General features: G+C 41.3%; 1 protein-coding gene across 1 annotated transcript in view; it reads left to right on the top strand.

The window, feature by feature from the left end:
* The window catches only part of LOC311046517 (actin nucleation-promoting factor WASL-like), a 45,885-nt gene extending 30,859 nt beyond the window's left edge, over positions 1-15,026 (top strand). The window contains exons 8-12 of the mRNA XM_084058866.1: positions 1,446-1,599; positions 3,830-4,191; positions 5,311-5,646; positions 11,764-11,863; positions 13,119-15,026. Coding sequence (XP_083914992.1) covers positions 1,446-1,599; positions 3,830-4,191; positions 5,311-5,646; positions 11,764-11,863; positions 13,119-13,180 — 1,014 coding nt within the window. The 3' untranslated portion in view covers positions 13,181-15,026. The remainder of the gene's footprint in view (positions 1-1,445; positions 1,600-3,829; positions 4,192-5,310; positions 5,647-11,763; positions 11,864-13,118) is intronic.
* Positions 15,027-18,003: the final 2,977 nt, after the last annotated feature.

Genomic DNA, 18,003 nt, shown 5'->3' with positions numbered 1-18,003 from the left:
ATATTTTGATTGGGGTCCGCGGCCAAATACATATGATTCTGGGGGTCCTTGACATGAAAAAGTTTGAGCACCACTGATATAGAAACATACGTTTTTCAGAATACTGTTGAGATTTAGGAGACATGTAGAATCGGCTTCAGGTCTCAATGGGTTAAGAAAACACTCAAGTAGGTAATAGTTAACTATATATCTCTTAGTAGCCTACTTGTGGTAGTGCCAGTGTGGGATTTGGTTACGGGCATACAGGATTTAAAGTCATCATCGCCAGTGATCCCCTCAAAAGGACAGGTTGGCACCTCGTTCCCATGAATCTGCATTGTGTGCAGGCATGCATGACAAACATCCAGCAAGTGCAAGCCCGGCGTTTTAGGGAAAGTAGAATTGTGCTGGTCAGAGTGGAACTTGGCAGTAAATTCAAGTTTGCAAAGACGAGAATTGAAAGATGTTTTTCAGCTTGACTCTGTAACCTTGGAATATTGTTTCATGTGTCATGATGACCGTCATATTCCATGTTGTCATAGCATGCATTGGTAATACAGGATTAGGTCATCGTATACTCATTTGAAGTTTGGGCTAATAATGTAAATGTGTCTAGTGTTGGGGTGCTCATATTCATCAAAATGCGTTTATGTCTGACATTTCCTGTCTTTACCATAGTGTGTTTGGCTGTGATCAGAGGCAGACAAAACAAGATTTCTTGGCAGTCCATGCAAGACATGTGCCATGGCAAACTTCAGGGAAAATTCATTATTATAATTGGATTTAAAACCTTAATGTTGTAGTCTGTTATAAGACATGCGGTCCGTGAACTAATTTATGTACAGTATGTGACATAATGCTGTCAGGCTGCAACATAACATTTTTTTGAACAAAATAATGAACAATCCATGAGCTACATGTCCTATAATTATTTTTGTCTCTGTAGTTGAGCACCCCTCGTATCCATTGTTTGTTGCAACATGAGGGCACACTTGAACTCTTGAGATTGTCTTGCAACTAGTCATTCTATGCTATAGTTTTCTTCCTTCATAGGCCATGTGTTTCCATTTTAATATAGGCCGATATGTACCTATATGTTACAGTTGTTGTTTTTTAGAATTTAGTCTGTCAGTGTAGGTTATATTATTCTCAACAGCAGTGGATGTCTTGAAAATGCTGTGCTGAAAAACAAGCTGAACGCTATGGTCCATTTAATTTCTGTGGTATTTCCGCCGCACACCGCTTCTCCTGTATAAAATTCACGAAGCGATGCGTTTTGAGCTTGTAGATCTGCTACTTTTGAATTTGAATCCTGAAAAGTAACAGTTCTGGACATTTGAGGTTTCCACCCGACCGACACAATATGCAAACCTTAACTGAATAAAATGTGAAATTCACCATGGAGCACGACTACTTATTGGGAATTTGTGCATTAAAAAATCAATTCTCTCTTCTTGACACAACAGCTGAACAACCTGGACCCTGAGCTGAAGAACCTGTTTGACATGTGTGGCATCTCAGAGGCTCAGCTCAAGGACAAGGAGACCTCCAAGGTCATCTACGACTTCATCGAGAAGAAGGGAGGAGTGGAGGCCGTCAAGAACGAGCTGCGTAGGCAAGGTGAGATGACCTGGACGCTGATCTCTCTCTCTCACTCACTCACTCACTCACTCACTCACTCACTCACTCACTCACTCTCACTCTCACACACACACACTTGCAGGACACCACAATAATGGTTAACATCTTGAATGCGGAAGGATAGATGGATAACATCTTTGAAATGGGGATCGATAGATACGAACGATAGATATGAACGATAGATACGAGCAATAGATACGAACGAGAGATACGAGCGATAGCTACGAACAATGGATACGGATTCGATGGATATGATAGATAGATGCGATAGACGAGATAGATACGATAGATAGATATGATATATGAGATAGATAGGTGGTTCACATCTTCGAATGGGTATAGATATACGTTTATTGATCCTGCGGGGAAATTCTGTTGTCAATGTCAGTTCAGTAGTAAAGAAACACAGGACCGATACAGCTAATAAGGGTAGCAACAAAATACTAATAGATGAATGAAGAAGACACAAAAAGGGGTCCGCACAGCAGGTAGCAACAAACTGGGATTAGGAAAGGAGTACCAGACACAAGGTATACCACAGAGAAAAATAAAAAATGTGAAAAACGGAGATAACTGGTTTCAGCGCCGATATCCAACTTGTAGGAAACTAGTTGATAAAGTATGTGCCTCATGATACTACTGCAGGTGTTCTTATGTTTTCTATGACAATATAAAGTTTGGCTAGGCCTGGTTTCTTAATGAGATGTGGTGATGTTTTCATGTGGAGTCAATGGGATTTATGTGGTTGTTTTTCTCAGAGCTGCCCAGGTGGTGTGGTGGGTAACTATCTCACTACTCAGTCTGCGTGCGTGTGTGTGTGCTCTCTGCTATTGTCTATTTCTTGCGTGCTCTCTCTCTCTCTCTCTGACTTCCTTGCCTTCTGGTTGTTCACCAGTTAATCAATTTAATCAATTATAAAAATGTATTAAGATAATTGCTGAATAATCAATCCCTATTTTGGGCATGTTTTTTTTTGGGGGGGGCGGTAAAAAGTAGATTGGCTTGTAGATAGTGACCATGTAGATTGGCTATTTTAAGTATAAGATAACACTTTAGTGGTTAATCGTTTCATTGATGTATACAATTTTTATTTTCGATTATTTGTGGAAGTAATTGATAGAATAATGTGTTTCTCTCTGCATGACGTCATGCTGTGGTTCTTACACTTGAATCTGTCACTCATTTAGACTGGCAGGTGTCAGGTACTTCGCACTGGCTTGTTTTTGACCTGCTTCTCATATTGACCGTTTGAAGTTTTCCTATCTTGGTTCGAGGCTTGTTTTTGTTTGAGTTTGGTTGAGTTTGATGTGATGATAATGATGACTGTAGTTGCAAATTAATTAACGAAAGAAAATTGGTTTGAGGCTTGGGTTTGGTTGAAAAGCATGAAATTCCAAAAATGATAAAGTTAATGGTTTTGTTCAGAAAACACCCTCCTCAAATTCTCTGCCCTGGCTTTGATTTACTATATGGGAAAAAATATATTCATATCCGTATATAGCTATTCTTGAACATTTTTGAAACATCTTGAAAGTGTTGAATTTTATTTATATTTGTTGAATCGGCCTCAGGTCTTAATGGGTTAAAAGTTTTTTGGAGTGCGAGTGGTTATCTGCCACCAACACCGCGAGTCAACCCTGAACAAAGGACGGAGAAGTTTACGCTGGACTTAATCCATTAGACTGCGAACGCATCCGTGTAATTTTTTGATTTCTTTGGCATTTTTTTTTAAATCGTGAAATATTTTGCTAGTCTTTGAATATATATATTTTTTTTTATTAAAGCAAACATTTTTAACTCAAATCTTTGCTTCTGGGGGTCCCTGGAACAAAATATTTTGAGATGGGGGTACAAATATCATTTTGGGGGTCTTTGACATGAAAAAGTTTTGTTCCAGGGACCTCCCCATAAGCAAAGATTTGAGTAAACATTAAAAAAAAAAATGTTTTAAAGATTTGCACAAATGTTCAAGATTTAAAAAAAAAAATGCATATCTGGAAGCTCATAGCGTGGCACTCGGTGCCGCATTATGAGCTTGTATATTTGCTATTTTTTATAGCCAAAGAAATCTTAAAATGACACAGATGCGTTCCGCTCTTAATGGGTTAAAAAAGAAAATACAAAAATATGTATCAAAATGTCCAATATTGAAAGTAGCATATTGAAACTGACTGTAATAACTCCTCTTTTTTTTCTCCTCCACCCCCAGCCCCACCGCCGCCTCCCTCTCGCGGCGGACCCCCTCCTCCTCCCCCTCCTCCCCACACCTCCGGCCCCACCCCGCCTCCCCCGCCGCCGCCCCCGTCCCGGGGTGGGCGGGGAGCCCCGCCCCCTCCCCCTCCCTCCCGGGCCCCCACCTCGGCCCCTCCCCCGCCTCCGCCCTCCAGGCCCAGCGCCCTGGGAGCTCCGCCTCCTCCACCTCCCCCGCCCACCAGAGGAGGAGGAGGAGGTCACCATCACCACCACACCTCCTCCTCCTCCCTTAGTCATCATCATCATCACCAGCAGCAGCAGCAGCAACAGGCCCCGCCCCCACCGCCACCACCCTCGCACGCCGCCATCGCTCCCCAGGTAAGGCCTGGTTACTATACCAGTGGTTCTCAAACTTTCTATGCCAAGGACCACATTTTTTATGTAGGAATCATTAGAGGGAACCATTAAAGGCATAGTTCACCCCCCAAAAAGCGTTTTTTTTTCTATCGATTAGGCACCCCATGGAGATTTTTAAAGTTTTTGTCGCATTTCTAAGCCAATAATTTGATGGCCAGTGGACCGGTAGGAAGTGGTTCCGGTCATCAAATTATTGTCTTGAATGCGACAAAAACGATCAAATATCCATGAATTCAAGTCTCCATGGGGTGACTAATCGATAGAGAAAAAAAAGTCATTTTGGAGCTGAACTATCGCTTTAAGTAGGGGTGTGCCGATACACTAATTTCACGAAACGATACGATACGATATTTGGCTCACAACTTCGATACGATTTTGATACGATACGATACGCACTTTTTTTATTATGAAAATATATGGAGGAGAAAAAAAGAAAATGCAAACAAATAATTCTGTTTTTGCATTATTCAGACATGCAAACTTGTAGCTTTTCAGCTACAATAGCCGTTTTCAATCCAAATAGTATGACACCTGACCCAAAAAAAAAACATGTTGTCACTCTTTTCACTTCGGGGCCGTTTGCATGCCTGATTATTATGATTGTAAAAAAAAAGTTTTTTTTTTTTTTTTTTTTTTTTTCTTCAAAAACGGTATTTTTTTTCTCCCAAAACGATACATATCGTCGCGAAAACGTATCGCGATATATCGCGGGACAATATATCGGCACACCCCTAGCTTTAAGGAATCGAAGAGAGAATCGTTGAGGAACTGGAGTCGTTGACTTCTGAAGTTATGCCTGATCGCAACTATTTGACGTAATCGTAATTATTTGTGTTGCCATTCCAGTGTAAATATATTGAATATAAGGCCTGTATTGGCCATTGAACCTTATTATTATATTTTTTGTATTGGTACCGGTCATTTCTTTGTATATTAGAGTTATTTGTCATAATCTGCCTAAAAGTCAAACAGGAATGTTAATTTATTTGCATGTTCAATGCCCCAAAAAATTAATTTGTATGGCGGTTAATCGTCAAGTACAATTTTCACGATCGTAACCAAACCTTTACATCCCACCAGGCTCCTCCCCCTCCTCCCCCGCCAGCGGTGGGCAGCAGCGTGGCCCCTCCTCCTCCGCCGCCCCCACCTCCACCGCCCCCGCCCGGCCCCCCTCCCCCACCCGAGCTGGACGCCGGCGTCGTCGTCGCGGGCGGCGACTCGCCCAGCTCCCCCGTCGCCCCGGCGGGTGGTGGTGGTGGGGGGCAGCAGCAGATGGGGCCCTCGGCCCTGTTGGAGCAGATCCGAGGCGGGACGCAGCTCAAGAAGGTGGAGCAGAACAACAAGCCCCCCGTGGCGTCCAGCGGGGGGCGGGACGCCCTCCTGGACCAGATCCGACAGGGGATTCAGCTCAAGAACGTGAGTTTGACAGAAACCCTGTAGTTTTTGACTGTGTGTGTGTGTGTGTGTGTGTAACACACAGTCCTACTTCTGTTTATACTTATACCCTACCCAGGAAAGGGGGTGTGGCTGTGGAAAGGGGGCGTGGCTGTAAAAAAAAAAGGCTACCGCCAGTGCTATATTTCTGTAACGCCACTAGATGGAGGCAGTGAGCCATGTGGATGTCATGCACAACACACACAGTCAAATTGGATATGTTTATATCCAATTAATTCTTGCTTTACCCCAGGTGGTTCCCAAGCTGTTCTGGATCAGGGTCCCACTTGAAGTTCTCAGTCGCCAAGACTGAATTCAGTCATTTGGATTCCATGGAACTGTGGTCCTCAAACTTTTTCCTGTCAAGGACCCCCCAAAATGATATGTATTTGGCTGCGGACCCCCATCTCAAAAATCTTCTGTGCCAGGGACCCCGAGAAGCAAAGATTTGAGTTAAAAATATATAATATAAACAGCCGCAAATAGCAGATCTACAAGCTCATAGTGGTGTGGCACGAAGTGACGCGCTGTGAGCTTGTATATGTTAAGTTGTCAGACAGGAGGGCCGCGTGCATTTTCCAAGGTTTTTTTTATCCCAATGTTTTCCCATAGGCTTTTGAAAACCTATGACATGGTCTCTCACCTCCACTCACGCAAAGTGTGTCCGGACATTGAGTGGCCTTAATTGAGCAAAAACCTGCTGTGTTACACGAAAGTGTAAAACCTTTGATTTTGTATGACGAAGAATTTTATGGAGAGAGAGAGAGAGAGAGAGAGAGTGTTTATCACACCAAAACATATATAATATACTAGAGTTTCGGGGGGCTACGCCCCCCTCAACCCCAGCCGCGCACGGGGCCCAGCGTGGCCGCGTGTATATTGGGGATGGAGGCGAGTGTTAGGCGTGCAACAGGCGGGGGGGGAGGTAGCAGTGTGTGCTGTGGAGGCTGTTGCTAACTTGCTATGAGGCAGAGAGGGAGGTAAAGAGTAGACAGCGTGGCGACGTGCACAGGGGAGCGGATAGTGTGGCTGTAAGTACAGGAAGAAGTAGAGGCAGCGTGTGTAGACATTGTAGTGACCTGAATGGAGCGTGGTGGTGGAGAAGAGACGCAGCAATGCAGAACTGTTGTTGCGCGTTGGCGACGTGTTGGTGAGCGTTGGCGGCGTAGAAGCATGTGTGTGTGTGTGAGTGTGTGTGCTGTGTGTGTGTGGAGAAGGGACGTTGTGCCGACTGTATGCAGTGGCGTGGTGGTGAGGAAGAGGGGGTGGAGGGAGGGGTGTTGGTGTTGCCAGGAGGGCGGGGCCCTTGGGATGGGTGTTGTTTGTTTGATGTAGGTGGTTGCTTCTTTCTGGCGCTGGCTGTGCAAACCTGGCAACCCAGCGCATGCTGGCGGTGGCGTTACACCAGAAATGGTTCCTGGAGAAAATGGTGACCAAAAAAACATTTTGGAAAAAAAGGAAAAAACCCCGCACCGGCTGCCTGCTGTTGTGGTGATTAGGTCGTGCGCACGGTAAACGGTACGAAGCTGCCTCCCCTTCCGTTTTGTCTGACATTTGGTGAGTAGAATTAATTATGTTGCGCGGTGGAAAAGGTGTAGTGAGCAATGAGATGTCCCCTACGCGACGCGTAAATTCAGCGCGGCCGCCGTGGCGAGTCAGTTGGCGACATGTGGTCTGGCGGTGCGTTGTTTATTCGATAACAGAGCTGTGGGGTGTCCCCACCGAGGGTGCGGAAGTCGGTCGCCATTTATAGAGAGAGAGAGAGAGAGAGAGAGAGAGAGAGAGAGAGAGAGAGAGAGAGAGAGAGAGAGAGAGAGAGAGAGAGAGAGAGAGAGAGAGAGAGAGAGAGAGAGAGAGAGAGAGAGAGAGAGAGAGAGAGAGAGAGAGAGAGAGAGAGAGAGAGAGAGAGAGAGAGAGAGAGAGAGAGAGAGAGAGAGAGAGAGAGAGAGAGAGAGAGAGAGAGAGAGATAGATTATCACACCAAAACATATATAATATATATAGAGAGAGAGATCACTTTTGACCAGGAACAGTAAAGGTGTAACAATGTTGAATAAACCACTCAAATTTCAACAGTGGGGATAAAATCATAAGGTCTTGCCTTGATGCACTCTATGAAAAACACAATAATTAGGATTTGGTCAAGTTGTAAACTTGAAGTATCCTAACTAGGGGTGTTGGAAAAAATCGATTCGAATTCGAATCGCGATTCTACTGTTGGACGATTCAGAATCAATTTCACATTTTTTTAAAATCGATTAAAAAAAAAAAAAAAAAAAGGTTTTATTTTGAGGATCTTGGATTTACCTTTGTGTGTTTACATTATTATCAGTTGATAAAACCTTTACAATTATAAAAGCTACATAAATGTGCTCTGTTCTCATGCCAGCAGATTGGAGTAGATCCTGAAATCTTATGTTTTGAATCAAGAATCGTTTTGAATCGAAAAAAAAAAAAAAGATTTTGAATCGAGAATTGTTTGTTTTGAAAAAATCGATAAAAATCGGAATAGTGACCCCATGAATCGGAATCGAATCGTGAGATAGCAGACGATTCACAGCCCTAATCCTAACCCTTAACCCTCTTGGGTGCATACAAGGTACAACATCCAGTTATAGAAGCATGAATCAAAGTAGAACGTCCAGAAAGCTGGAAGACCATGTTGACTTCAGAGAGAGAGAGAGTCCAGGTTAGAACAGCTCTACAAAAGCATTCTCAAAAAGCTCCGAGTGTCACCTGATGGACATCATGTTGAAAGCTGTAAAATGCCCCTAATGGCTTCTTCCAGGAGGTGAACCTCTGTTGTGTGTTTGCCCCTTTAGCCAGAGAAGCAAGCCTTTCCAGGCAAGCTTCATCATCAATGCTTTTTAGACAAGCATGTGCTGCTAATCTGTTGTACTTTTCACATCAGCTACTGAGCCCTCCGCAATAACACAAGACTCCACATAGAGGTCCCTCACCCCTGCGTCTTGGAATCGTTTCCCTAGAATGGAACGTAGATTGCAAACGATATGAACTCCCCCATCCTGATGACAGTGTTTTTTTTTTTTACCTTTCTGTCATACTATTTGACACTATTTCTGTTACCTTGACGTATAATGCCCTGTCAAACAAGCAGATTATTGTCTTAAATCTTTTTAATTTCAAAACAACACAATATGTATGTCGATTCAAACACATTGCTTTTATTACCTTCATAAATGTTTTAGTTGCCTTAGGTTCAAGGTTAACTCATTGAGTGCCATTAATGTGTTTCACGTGTTTTATCGTTATGGTGCAACGTGCCATTAACACATTCCCCGCCAGAGGGTTTTTTTTTTTTTTACTTCCCCCACTGCCAGCATTACATTCAATGTTACTTTTTTTTTTTTAAGTAGTCACAAAATATTTTCCGGGATCACCGTCCTCACGGTGATCCCCTCATTACACACACACAGGAGTCTCGTAGAATCGTGGAAAAAAATAATCCGATTGCGGTAATCCGTTCCATAATTGCAGCCAATTGAAAATAGCATGTTTCACCCAAAATAACATGGTAAAAAAAAAAGTACACAGGAGCCGAGATACAGGATTTTAAAGTAATAAGTTAACCAAGGAGTGAATGGAGCTAGAAATCTTTGGATCACGATATCTCTGGTTCTGTGTGGATAAATTGGAGAAAAAAAAAACGGTTATACTCGTGGTTGGCAGGTAATGTGTTAATGTGTTTCACGTGTTTTTGAAAAAAAAACAAGATATCATTATCTGAAGATTTGCAGCTCCATCCACTCCTTGTTAACTTATAACTGAAAAAGGCTGTATCTCGCTTCCTAAGCACTTTTTTTTTTACTTTGAAAAAAATAAAAATCGTACTGGCCAGAAATAATTCAGGCACTCAGTGAGTTAAGTATGATATTGACCGTTTGTGTGCTTTTTGGAAACAATTAATACACTAATACGGGCAAATAACAAAATGTCCAATAAATAATGTAGATAATAAGCATGCAATAAGTGGCAGAGAACCCAGGGAACTCTGTGTACCTTTTAAAATGTTCCTGACATTTTGGACAGAATGTGGCAGCAAGAAAGTATATGCATTTGCTTCAATCAGTAGCAATGGCATCACCAAGTAAAAGGCCTGGTATTTATTGACCCTGATACCACCAGCGTGTGTGTGTGTGTGTGTGTGTGTGTGTGTGTGTGTGTGTGTGTGTGTGTGTGCATGCATTATTCATGATATTATTGAAGCAGTATCACATGAGAAGAACTGTTGTTATATTGCTTTTATTTAAAACTTCTACTGTCAACTATTTATGATGTTTGGGGAAAACTTTTATATTCGTTCCTTCAGCATTCTGTCCATCCTCAACGTTTGGCAAGCAACATAACGGTTGCACTTGAAATTATTCAGACCCTTGCCAAAGTTCACCATCTTGTCGACCGTTTGAAATAAACAAATCAAACAAGAACCAATAGTTCAACAGTCCATTCCTTGTGTGCAGTGGCCTCCAGTTCAACTCATATTCTTTTGGTTTGCGTTCTGCAACCGCCTTCTTCAAGTCCCACCAGAGATCTTCTGTTCTGTGGGGTTGAGATTTTTCTATTGGGTTCAAGTTGAGATACTGACGGCTAGCCTAGCATCAGACTGATAACGTGGATTCACTCTCAGAGGAACGTGAGAGTGAATCCACGTTATCAGTCTGGCCAATGCCAATGACGGTCGCTCTGTAACCAAGCCTTACAGTTAGAAGCATAGTTCACAAGTTCAAAGTTAAGGAACAGTGGCTACTACACCAGGGGTGATGCAACTTTGATGATGGAGAGGGCCACTATATTTCCACACTCACTCCAGAGGGCCACATCGCTTACTGTATACTGTCGGGCAGACACCTCCGTATTTTTCTTAAATGAATGCTGTACTTACTTCGCCATTCTTTGTCGCACAAAAGTAGCAAAAATAGCCGATCTACAAGCTCAAAACGTGTCGCAGCGCGGCGCGTTTTGAGCTTGTAGATCTGCTATTTTTGCTATTTTTGATTTGGAATCCAGATTTTCTTTTGCTATTTTTGAATTGGAATCCTGAAAAGTATTACATTTTAATTTAATTTCAAATGCATTTAGTTATACTTATGTTAGCTTTATGAACAGGGGTGCACATAACTGGTGCGCAGGTGCGCATGCGCACCCAAAATAAATAATGCGCACCAGATCAGACGACGCGAGGCGCTTTTGCGTACTGCTGGGACAGGAATTTCCAAGCTTTAATTTTTTAGCAAAACTAAAAAATAATCAGCCCCATGTACAGCCATTAGGCGCAGGGGGAGAGGACACATGCTGCACATGATTGTGTGCCTTGCGTCGCCTCGCATTGCCTCGCCTCGCATTGCTTCGCTGCATGCACGCAGCCAGCAGCGGCTGTTAAGAGGCACTCGTCACCGATGATGAACGCACCATAATGGTGCAAAATATGCCGTGAACGTGCCAATCTGCCGGATAAAAGCAGCGCAGCACAGGGCACCAACCTTGGGGGCTTCTCCTAACGGCGTGAGAGAAAAAAAAACAGCGAAAATCGGCGGGAAAATCTGCTTTGAAAATAGCCGATCTACAAGCTCACAACACGTCCTTTTTTTCTCGCGCAGCACCCCCCCCCCCATCTCCAGGTGCTCTTCTGAGTACTACACCTAAAAAGTTATGTGCACCCCTGTTTATGAACTTAAATACGAATACATTGGACATAAAAAAGACTATAGAATTTAAATACTAGTCATTAAGCTACTAATATAGACTGACGTAATTAAAGCAGGTCCTGTTTGCATGTTAGGAATTGTAACAGCTGAAATCAATAATATATCAGTATTCCAATATGAACCTGCGGGCCGCATTAAGTGAAGGTGGGGGGCGCATGTGGCCCCCGGGCCGCCAGTTGCCCATGTATGTACTACACTATCTGAACGTGGCAGAACCAGGAAGCTATCAATGGCTGTCACCAGATTGTTGAGGAGCAGATGGTTGAAAAGAAAGGTGTTTTATTTATTTTTTACAACTCAGTGATTTGTCTTCTCAATGTCATTGATTTAACCATGATTATTTACAGTGGCTGAATGTTGTTGTTGTTGTCAGGTGCCAGATATCCCAGAGTCTACATCGGCTCCATCGTCGGGCATCGTTGGGGCTCTGATGGAGGTGATGCAGAAGAGGAGCAAGGCCATTCACTCCTCAGGTAAGATGACTTGATGAATTGTCCTGGGGATTGAAGTCATTAACGTAGATCAGTGGTTTCTCAAGCTTTTTCATGTCAACTTTACTTTTTTTGTTTATTTAGACACCGCATATTAACCCATTTAGACCTGGAACACCTATTCGTTGTTATACCTTTCAATCCGGGAATACCTTTGTGTAACATTAGCTGTTGCTATATATATATATATATATATTAGGGGTGGGACGATATATCGATATCGCGATATATTGCGATACTTTCTCCCGTGATAAATAATCAATATACTGCCGAAAAAGATCTATATTAAAATTGTGATACGTTGTTTTTCCGACTCTGTATTTGTGTAATGATGATTTTGAACTGTTTGGTGCTATTTTATGTGTTTATGAATTGAATACAAGGACTATTGTGATATATCGTTGGTGAAATTTCATGCAATATATCGTGATCGTGATATTGTTATCGAGGGCCTAATATCGCATCGTGAGATACCCATATCGTCCCACCCCTAATATACAGTATATGTATAGCAACATATTTTTGTTTTACATTTTTGAAGTTTTTCAGAAAACTTGGGTCAGGATTTAGAAGGCGCTTTTAGAATCGGCCTCAGGTCTGAATGGGTTAATGACCAATACATATGTAATACAAATACACCGGATTTAATTTGGGGATCAAGGACCCAAAAATTAATGTCTGGCCACACAGACCCCCTTCTGAAAATATTTTGTAACGGATACAAGATTTTTCTTGTTAAAATGTTACTAAATGTTTCGAGATGTTTGCGACGGCTTGATGTACGTACAAGTACATCCATCCGCTATGATGTACACGTACACCCCCTGGACATGTCTTAGGGACCCTTCCAACCCTTGATGCCATGCAAGAAGGCATCGGGTCCCATTTTTATAGTCTTTGGTATGACTCGGCCGGGGGACTTAAACCCTGACCTCCTAATCTCAGGGCGGACACTCTTAACCACAAAGCCACTGAGCTTGTCAGAATTGGGACGCTATAGGGGGATTTTTTTTAACCCATTAAGACCTGAGGCGATTCTTTAAAATCTTTTCTAAATCCTAAAAGTTTTTTGAAAAAAAAAAAATAAATAGCAGATGTACAAGCTCATAGCGCGGCACTCGGTGCCGCGCTATGAGCTTGTACATCTGATATTTTCTAATAGCCAAAGAAATCTAAAGTGACACAGATGCGTTCCAGGTCTTAAAGGGTTAATAAAAAGACTTTTCCCTTTCCTTAGACGAAGACGAGGATGACGAGGAAGATGAAGATTTCGAGGATGATGACGAATGGGACGACTGAGTGACGGATGGTCTCTCCTCCACCCTTCCTCTGACTGACGCTACAAAAAACATGGCTTCCAAAACTAAAAACTGTAATGTAAATGTTGTATGAAATATGCTGTATATTTATTGTTCGCCTTTTTTCTTTTCTTTTTTTTTTTTTGCTTTCTTTCTTTCTTTTTTTAATTAATAATCTGTGCAATACCTCATCCATTTAATATGTAAAGTTTGTCACACAAAACCATTATGTAAAGTTACACGTTTCCCCTTCAGACTTCCCTTTCATAGAACGCACTTATAACACTGTTAATAGCATGACATCATAGAGACTTATCTAGTTCAGCGGTTCCCAACCCGTCGGCCCACAGGTGGCCCGTGAGGATACTACAAGCAGGGCCCCCAGATAATTGGCAAAACTCAGATTTATTGATAATATATTAAAAATGTTTTATTTTATATTGATTAAAGACTACTTAATTAGTTACATTGATCCAAAGCCGGAACACAGTTGATTATTAAAACAAAACGTGCTCTGAACATGCTTTACTAAACACTTAACTGGTGAGATGGGTGGGCCACGAACGCTTTTCGAGAATTTCAAGTGGGCCCTGATCCAAAGAAAAAAGGTTGAAGACCACTGCTCTATAGGCTTTCTAAACCAGAGTTAGCCGGCTATCAGCTAGCTAAGCTAACTAGCTGATAGCTCTTTAAACGGCTCACTAGGTTAGCCGTTTAGTAGAACTTTAAATAAATAAAATAAAAGAAAGCACTGGCTGAGCCCCGGTCTTAACGGCTCATTTTGTACTCCCGTCGCGCGACGGTGTCCGCTTGCCGAACAGAACAGAGCGCCGTGCGAGCGATGGTGTGTATATATATTGAGTTTAACGCTACGTGCAAAAACCGTCAGTGGTAAAAACATAGTCTGGGTTACAATGTCACCTTGCTGTGCCATGCTTATTATGCCAGCTTAAAAGCAACCTCTGTAACGGTGAGCTCCAGTAGTACAGTTAAACCGTGTGCAATTTATTGTTGGGGATATATTTTTTATTAGTGTTCGTTTTTTGAATGTTTCCGTTCCTTGTCCGAGAAAGGGAAAAGGGAGTGCGTTTGTAACGTAACAGGCGGGATCCTCCTTTTGTTGTGTTGATATTGTTTAATGCGAGATAACACTATTTTCTTATCATACTTTTTTCTTGTACCTTCAAGTTTCTTATTAAAGCATAGTTTAGCACACTTATTTTTCATAAGACGTTCACTTCCTTAGAATATTGAGGCCCTCTAGTGGTTGTTCAAGGCTGTTACATATTTTTGCACACACAGTTGGGAGTCCTCCACGTTTATGTTGTGTGTGTGCGCGCGTCTGTCTGTGTCTGCAAACAGAAAAAGGTTGGGGGAATGGGAGAGCGTTGGCTAACCCCAAGTCTGACAACACTGCCGTTAGAAGGCGCTATATCCCCCGGGGTCACAGCATACTTTTTTTGTATCGGAAGTCCCATAGGCAAATCTTATATTGCGTCATATACTGTAAGAGCTGTGTTCTAGAAATAAACAAAACCACCTCGGCGATTTTACTCATATGGATATGAAGCATAAACTGACGGTGGACAAGAATAATATTTCTCCAAACACAGACGTTATCAAATGATGTGGGCGATTTATTTATTTTTGGAACACAGTTCTTAAGTGACATGATCTAAGATTCCCCCATGGGAATTCCAATACAAAAAAAAAATCAGGGGAAATGTTGCCAATTTTGAACCTAAATCCCATTTTTTTTTATCACACAAACACACACTCACATATAGTGGATATAGATGTATACATATAGATATGTCTGTGTGTATATATTATGTGTATACTGTATATAAGTGTATATATATCAGTTTATCTGTGTGTGTGTGTGTATATATATATATATATATATATATATATATATATATATATATATATATATATATATATATATATATAGTATATATATATATATATATATATATATATATATATATATATATATATATATATATATATAGTATATATATATATTTAGTATATAGAGAGAGAAGTGGGGGAAATACCCTATTTCGTGTATTTCTCTGCGTCATCGGGCTATACGCGTGTCTGACGTGAAACGACTCATTTTAGCTTCAGAATGTGCAACGTTTTCCCTTTATAACACAGAGGATGTTGCTGTGTATCAACAAGAGGACATGGTGCAAGATGAAAGTTGAGAATGTGCATTAGCTTTTCTTTTTTCCGTTTTCTTTTCGTGTGCTTGTTTTTACCCATTCGATCCGGGAACGCATCTGTATCACTTTAGATTTCTTTGGCTGTAAAAAAAAATAGCAGATATACAGAGTGCTGCGCTTTGAGCTTGTAGATCTGCTATTTTTGAAAAATTGTGAAAATGAGTGCAAATCTTTGAATATCTGTTCTACAAATGTCTTCTAAATCCTAACAGTTTTTGTTTAAAAAAAAAAAAAAAACGTAGAGTATGTTGCTATATCAGTGGTGCTCCAACTTTTCCATGTCACCAAGGACCCTCAAAATATGTATTTGGCCACCATCTCAAAATATATTCTTCCAGAGACCCCCCCCCCCCCCCCCCCCCAGAAGCACAGATCAGAGTTAAAAAATGTTTGCTTTAAAACTTATATATTCAAAGATTTGCACACATTTTTAAGATTAAAAAAAAAATAGCCAAAAATGCCACAGATGCATTCCTGGTCTTAAAGGGTTAACAAGCTGCAAACATAAATAGCTCCAATGGGCTGTGATTCTCACAACCCATTGAGAGATAACAGAGGAATCTTGTCGTTTTTGAACTTACCTAGGCTCAAACGCTGCGGGGGGGGGAAATACTATGTGCGACAAGTATCGTCACTATGCCTCCGTTCGGGGCTATGTTTGTATTTGTCGTCCTTTGTTTTGTTTTTTTAAGTGTTTCTCCAGAAATAACTCCCATACACACCCCCTGCTGTTACCCCTTCAGAACCAAACTTATAAGATGTTACCTGCCTGCTCAGTATTTCATACAATATAACCCCCCTGACATACAAAAAAAACATATTTCCCTTATGCCTGGTCTATACTTGGGTTTATAGATCAGGTTGTTGTTGGACTAAAGTATAAATCAGGCGTTACTTTGTTCAGTGAGTGAATCGTTGAGAGAAGATTTTTATGCAAGTCTGTAAATGCCTCTGTAACGAGAGCAAAAAAATAATGAACCAAAATTTTGCATTAGCAAGAAGCTTCTTTGGTTTGAACTGCTTTCAATGTGGCAATAACTATGCCTGTGATGTGTTCCGTTATACATATGTACAGAAATAATAATAATGGATGCTTGTTTTAACTGTTAACGTCTGTCGAAATCAGTGGTTCTCAAAAAAAAAAACGTTTTAATTTCAAGGACCTCCGTAACTTTGAGTGTGTACGAATGGGTCCGTTTGGTTCCATTTGTACACTCTGAGTTACTGACCCGCGAGAGGGTCCCTGGACCCCCCAACTTTGAGAACCACTGGTCTAAAATTTTTACCATCCTCCACTGAGGCTTTTGCTGCATTATGAAACCGTAATACTGATATGGAAACCTGTGAAATAGGTTGGGGTGGGGGGGAATGATGAAAATACTAAATTGTATACTTCAAATAAATGTTAATATTTACAAAAGACATTGGTCTTTTTTTCCATCTTTTATAAAGAGGTGCCTTCCATGCAAGTGTTGATTTTGACGGCAAATTTTTATTTAGTTTTAGTCATAGTCTTTTGAATAATTTCCATTTAGTTTTAGTCTGAAATGTTTTCGTTTTTGTCTAGTTTTAGTGAAGTAAATATAAGATTATAGTCGACTAAATCTACAGTTGATTTAGTTGACTGAAATGTATTTTGGCGGTGCCATGATGGCGTCGCAATGGCTGATTTTACACTTGGTTGCATGCTGAAAATAGCCGATCTAGCGCGACGCGTTATGAGCTTGTAGATCTGCTATTTTCAAAGCGCAACACCCGAGCGCAACCAAACATAAAATGACCCCCTAATATTTTTGTATAGTTTTTATTTGTTGACAAAATTGTTGACGATATATTTAGTCTTAGTTTTAGTCGTCATTGCTTAGTTTTTATTTAGTTTTCGCCAGTGAAAAAAAGTTAGTCAACGAGCATTTTTCGCCATAGTTTTAGTCGACGAAATCAACACTGGTTCCATTCCATGTGTTGTGATGCACTTTTTTTTTCTTTCTAGATTTAACTCCCTGTTATAATTAAGCAATATTACACGAGAGGGTGTGCTTTACCGTCATTATTGGCACGCCAGTGATGCGGTCAGGAACGAGCCGAAGGCGAGTTCCGCCAGCATCACTGAAGTGCCAATAATGTAAGGTAAAGCACACCCTCGAGTGTAATATTGCGATTATACAACAGTTACCAACAAAACACATCCAAATGTATTCATATTGTGGGGCAATTAATAATAAAAATGTTTCGCTATTGTCCGTTTCCCTGTAAAGAGAAGAGTTTTTGACTGAGAGACATTAAATAGTCCCTGTAGCAGTGCTTTGAGTTTCATCAACACAGCTGAGCTATCAATGCTTGCGCAGTGGAATGAATTCCAGTAGGCTATATGCTCCGTCGTACGACCGTGTCACGCGGCCAAAATAACTGATCTACAAGCTGACAACGCGTCGCGATGGCGACGCGTTGTGAACTTGTAGATCGGCTATTTTGGCCGCGTGACACGGTCGTACGACGGAGCATATAGCCTACTGGACTGTTAACGAAATGGGAGTCATTTTACTTTACACAGGAGGATATTTATAACCTTCTAACCATTGATCAACCGTAAATC

This window comes from Gymnoscopelus microlampas, assembly GCF_963454915.1.
Source record: "Gymnoscopelus microlampas genome assembly, chromosome: 6".
Taxonomy (NCBI): domain Eukaryota; kingdom Metazoa; phylum Chordata; class Actinopteri; order Myctophiformes; family Myctophidae; genus Gymnoscopelus; species Gymnoscopelus microlampas.
Note: the sequence above shows the minus strand (reverse complement) of the source record. Positions and strands in the feature narration are given on the sequence as shown.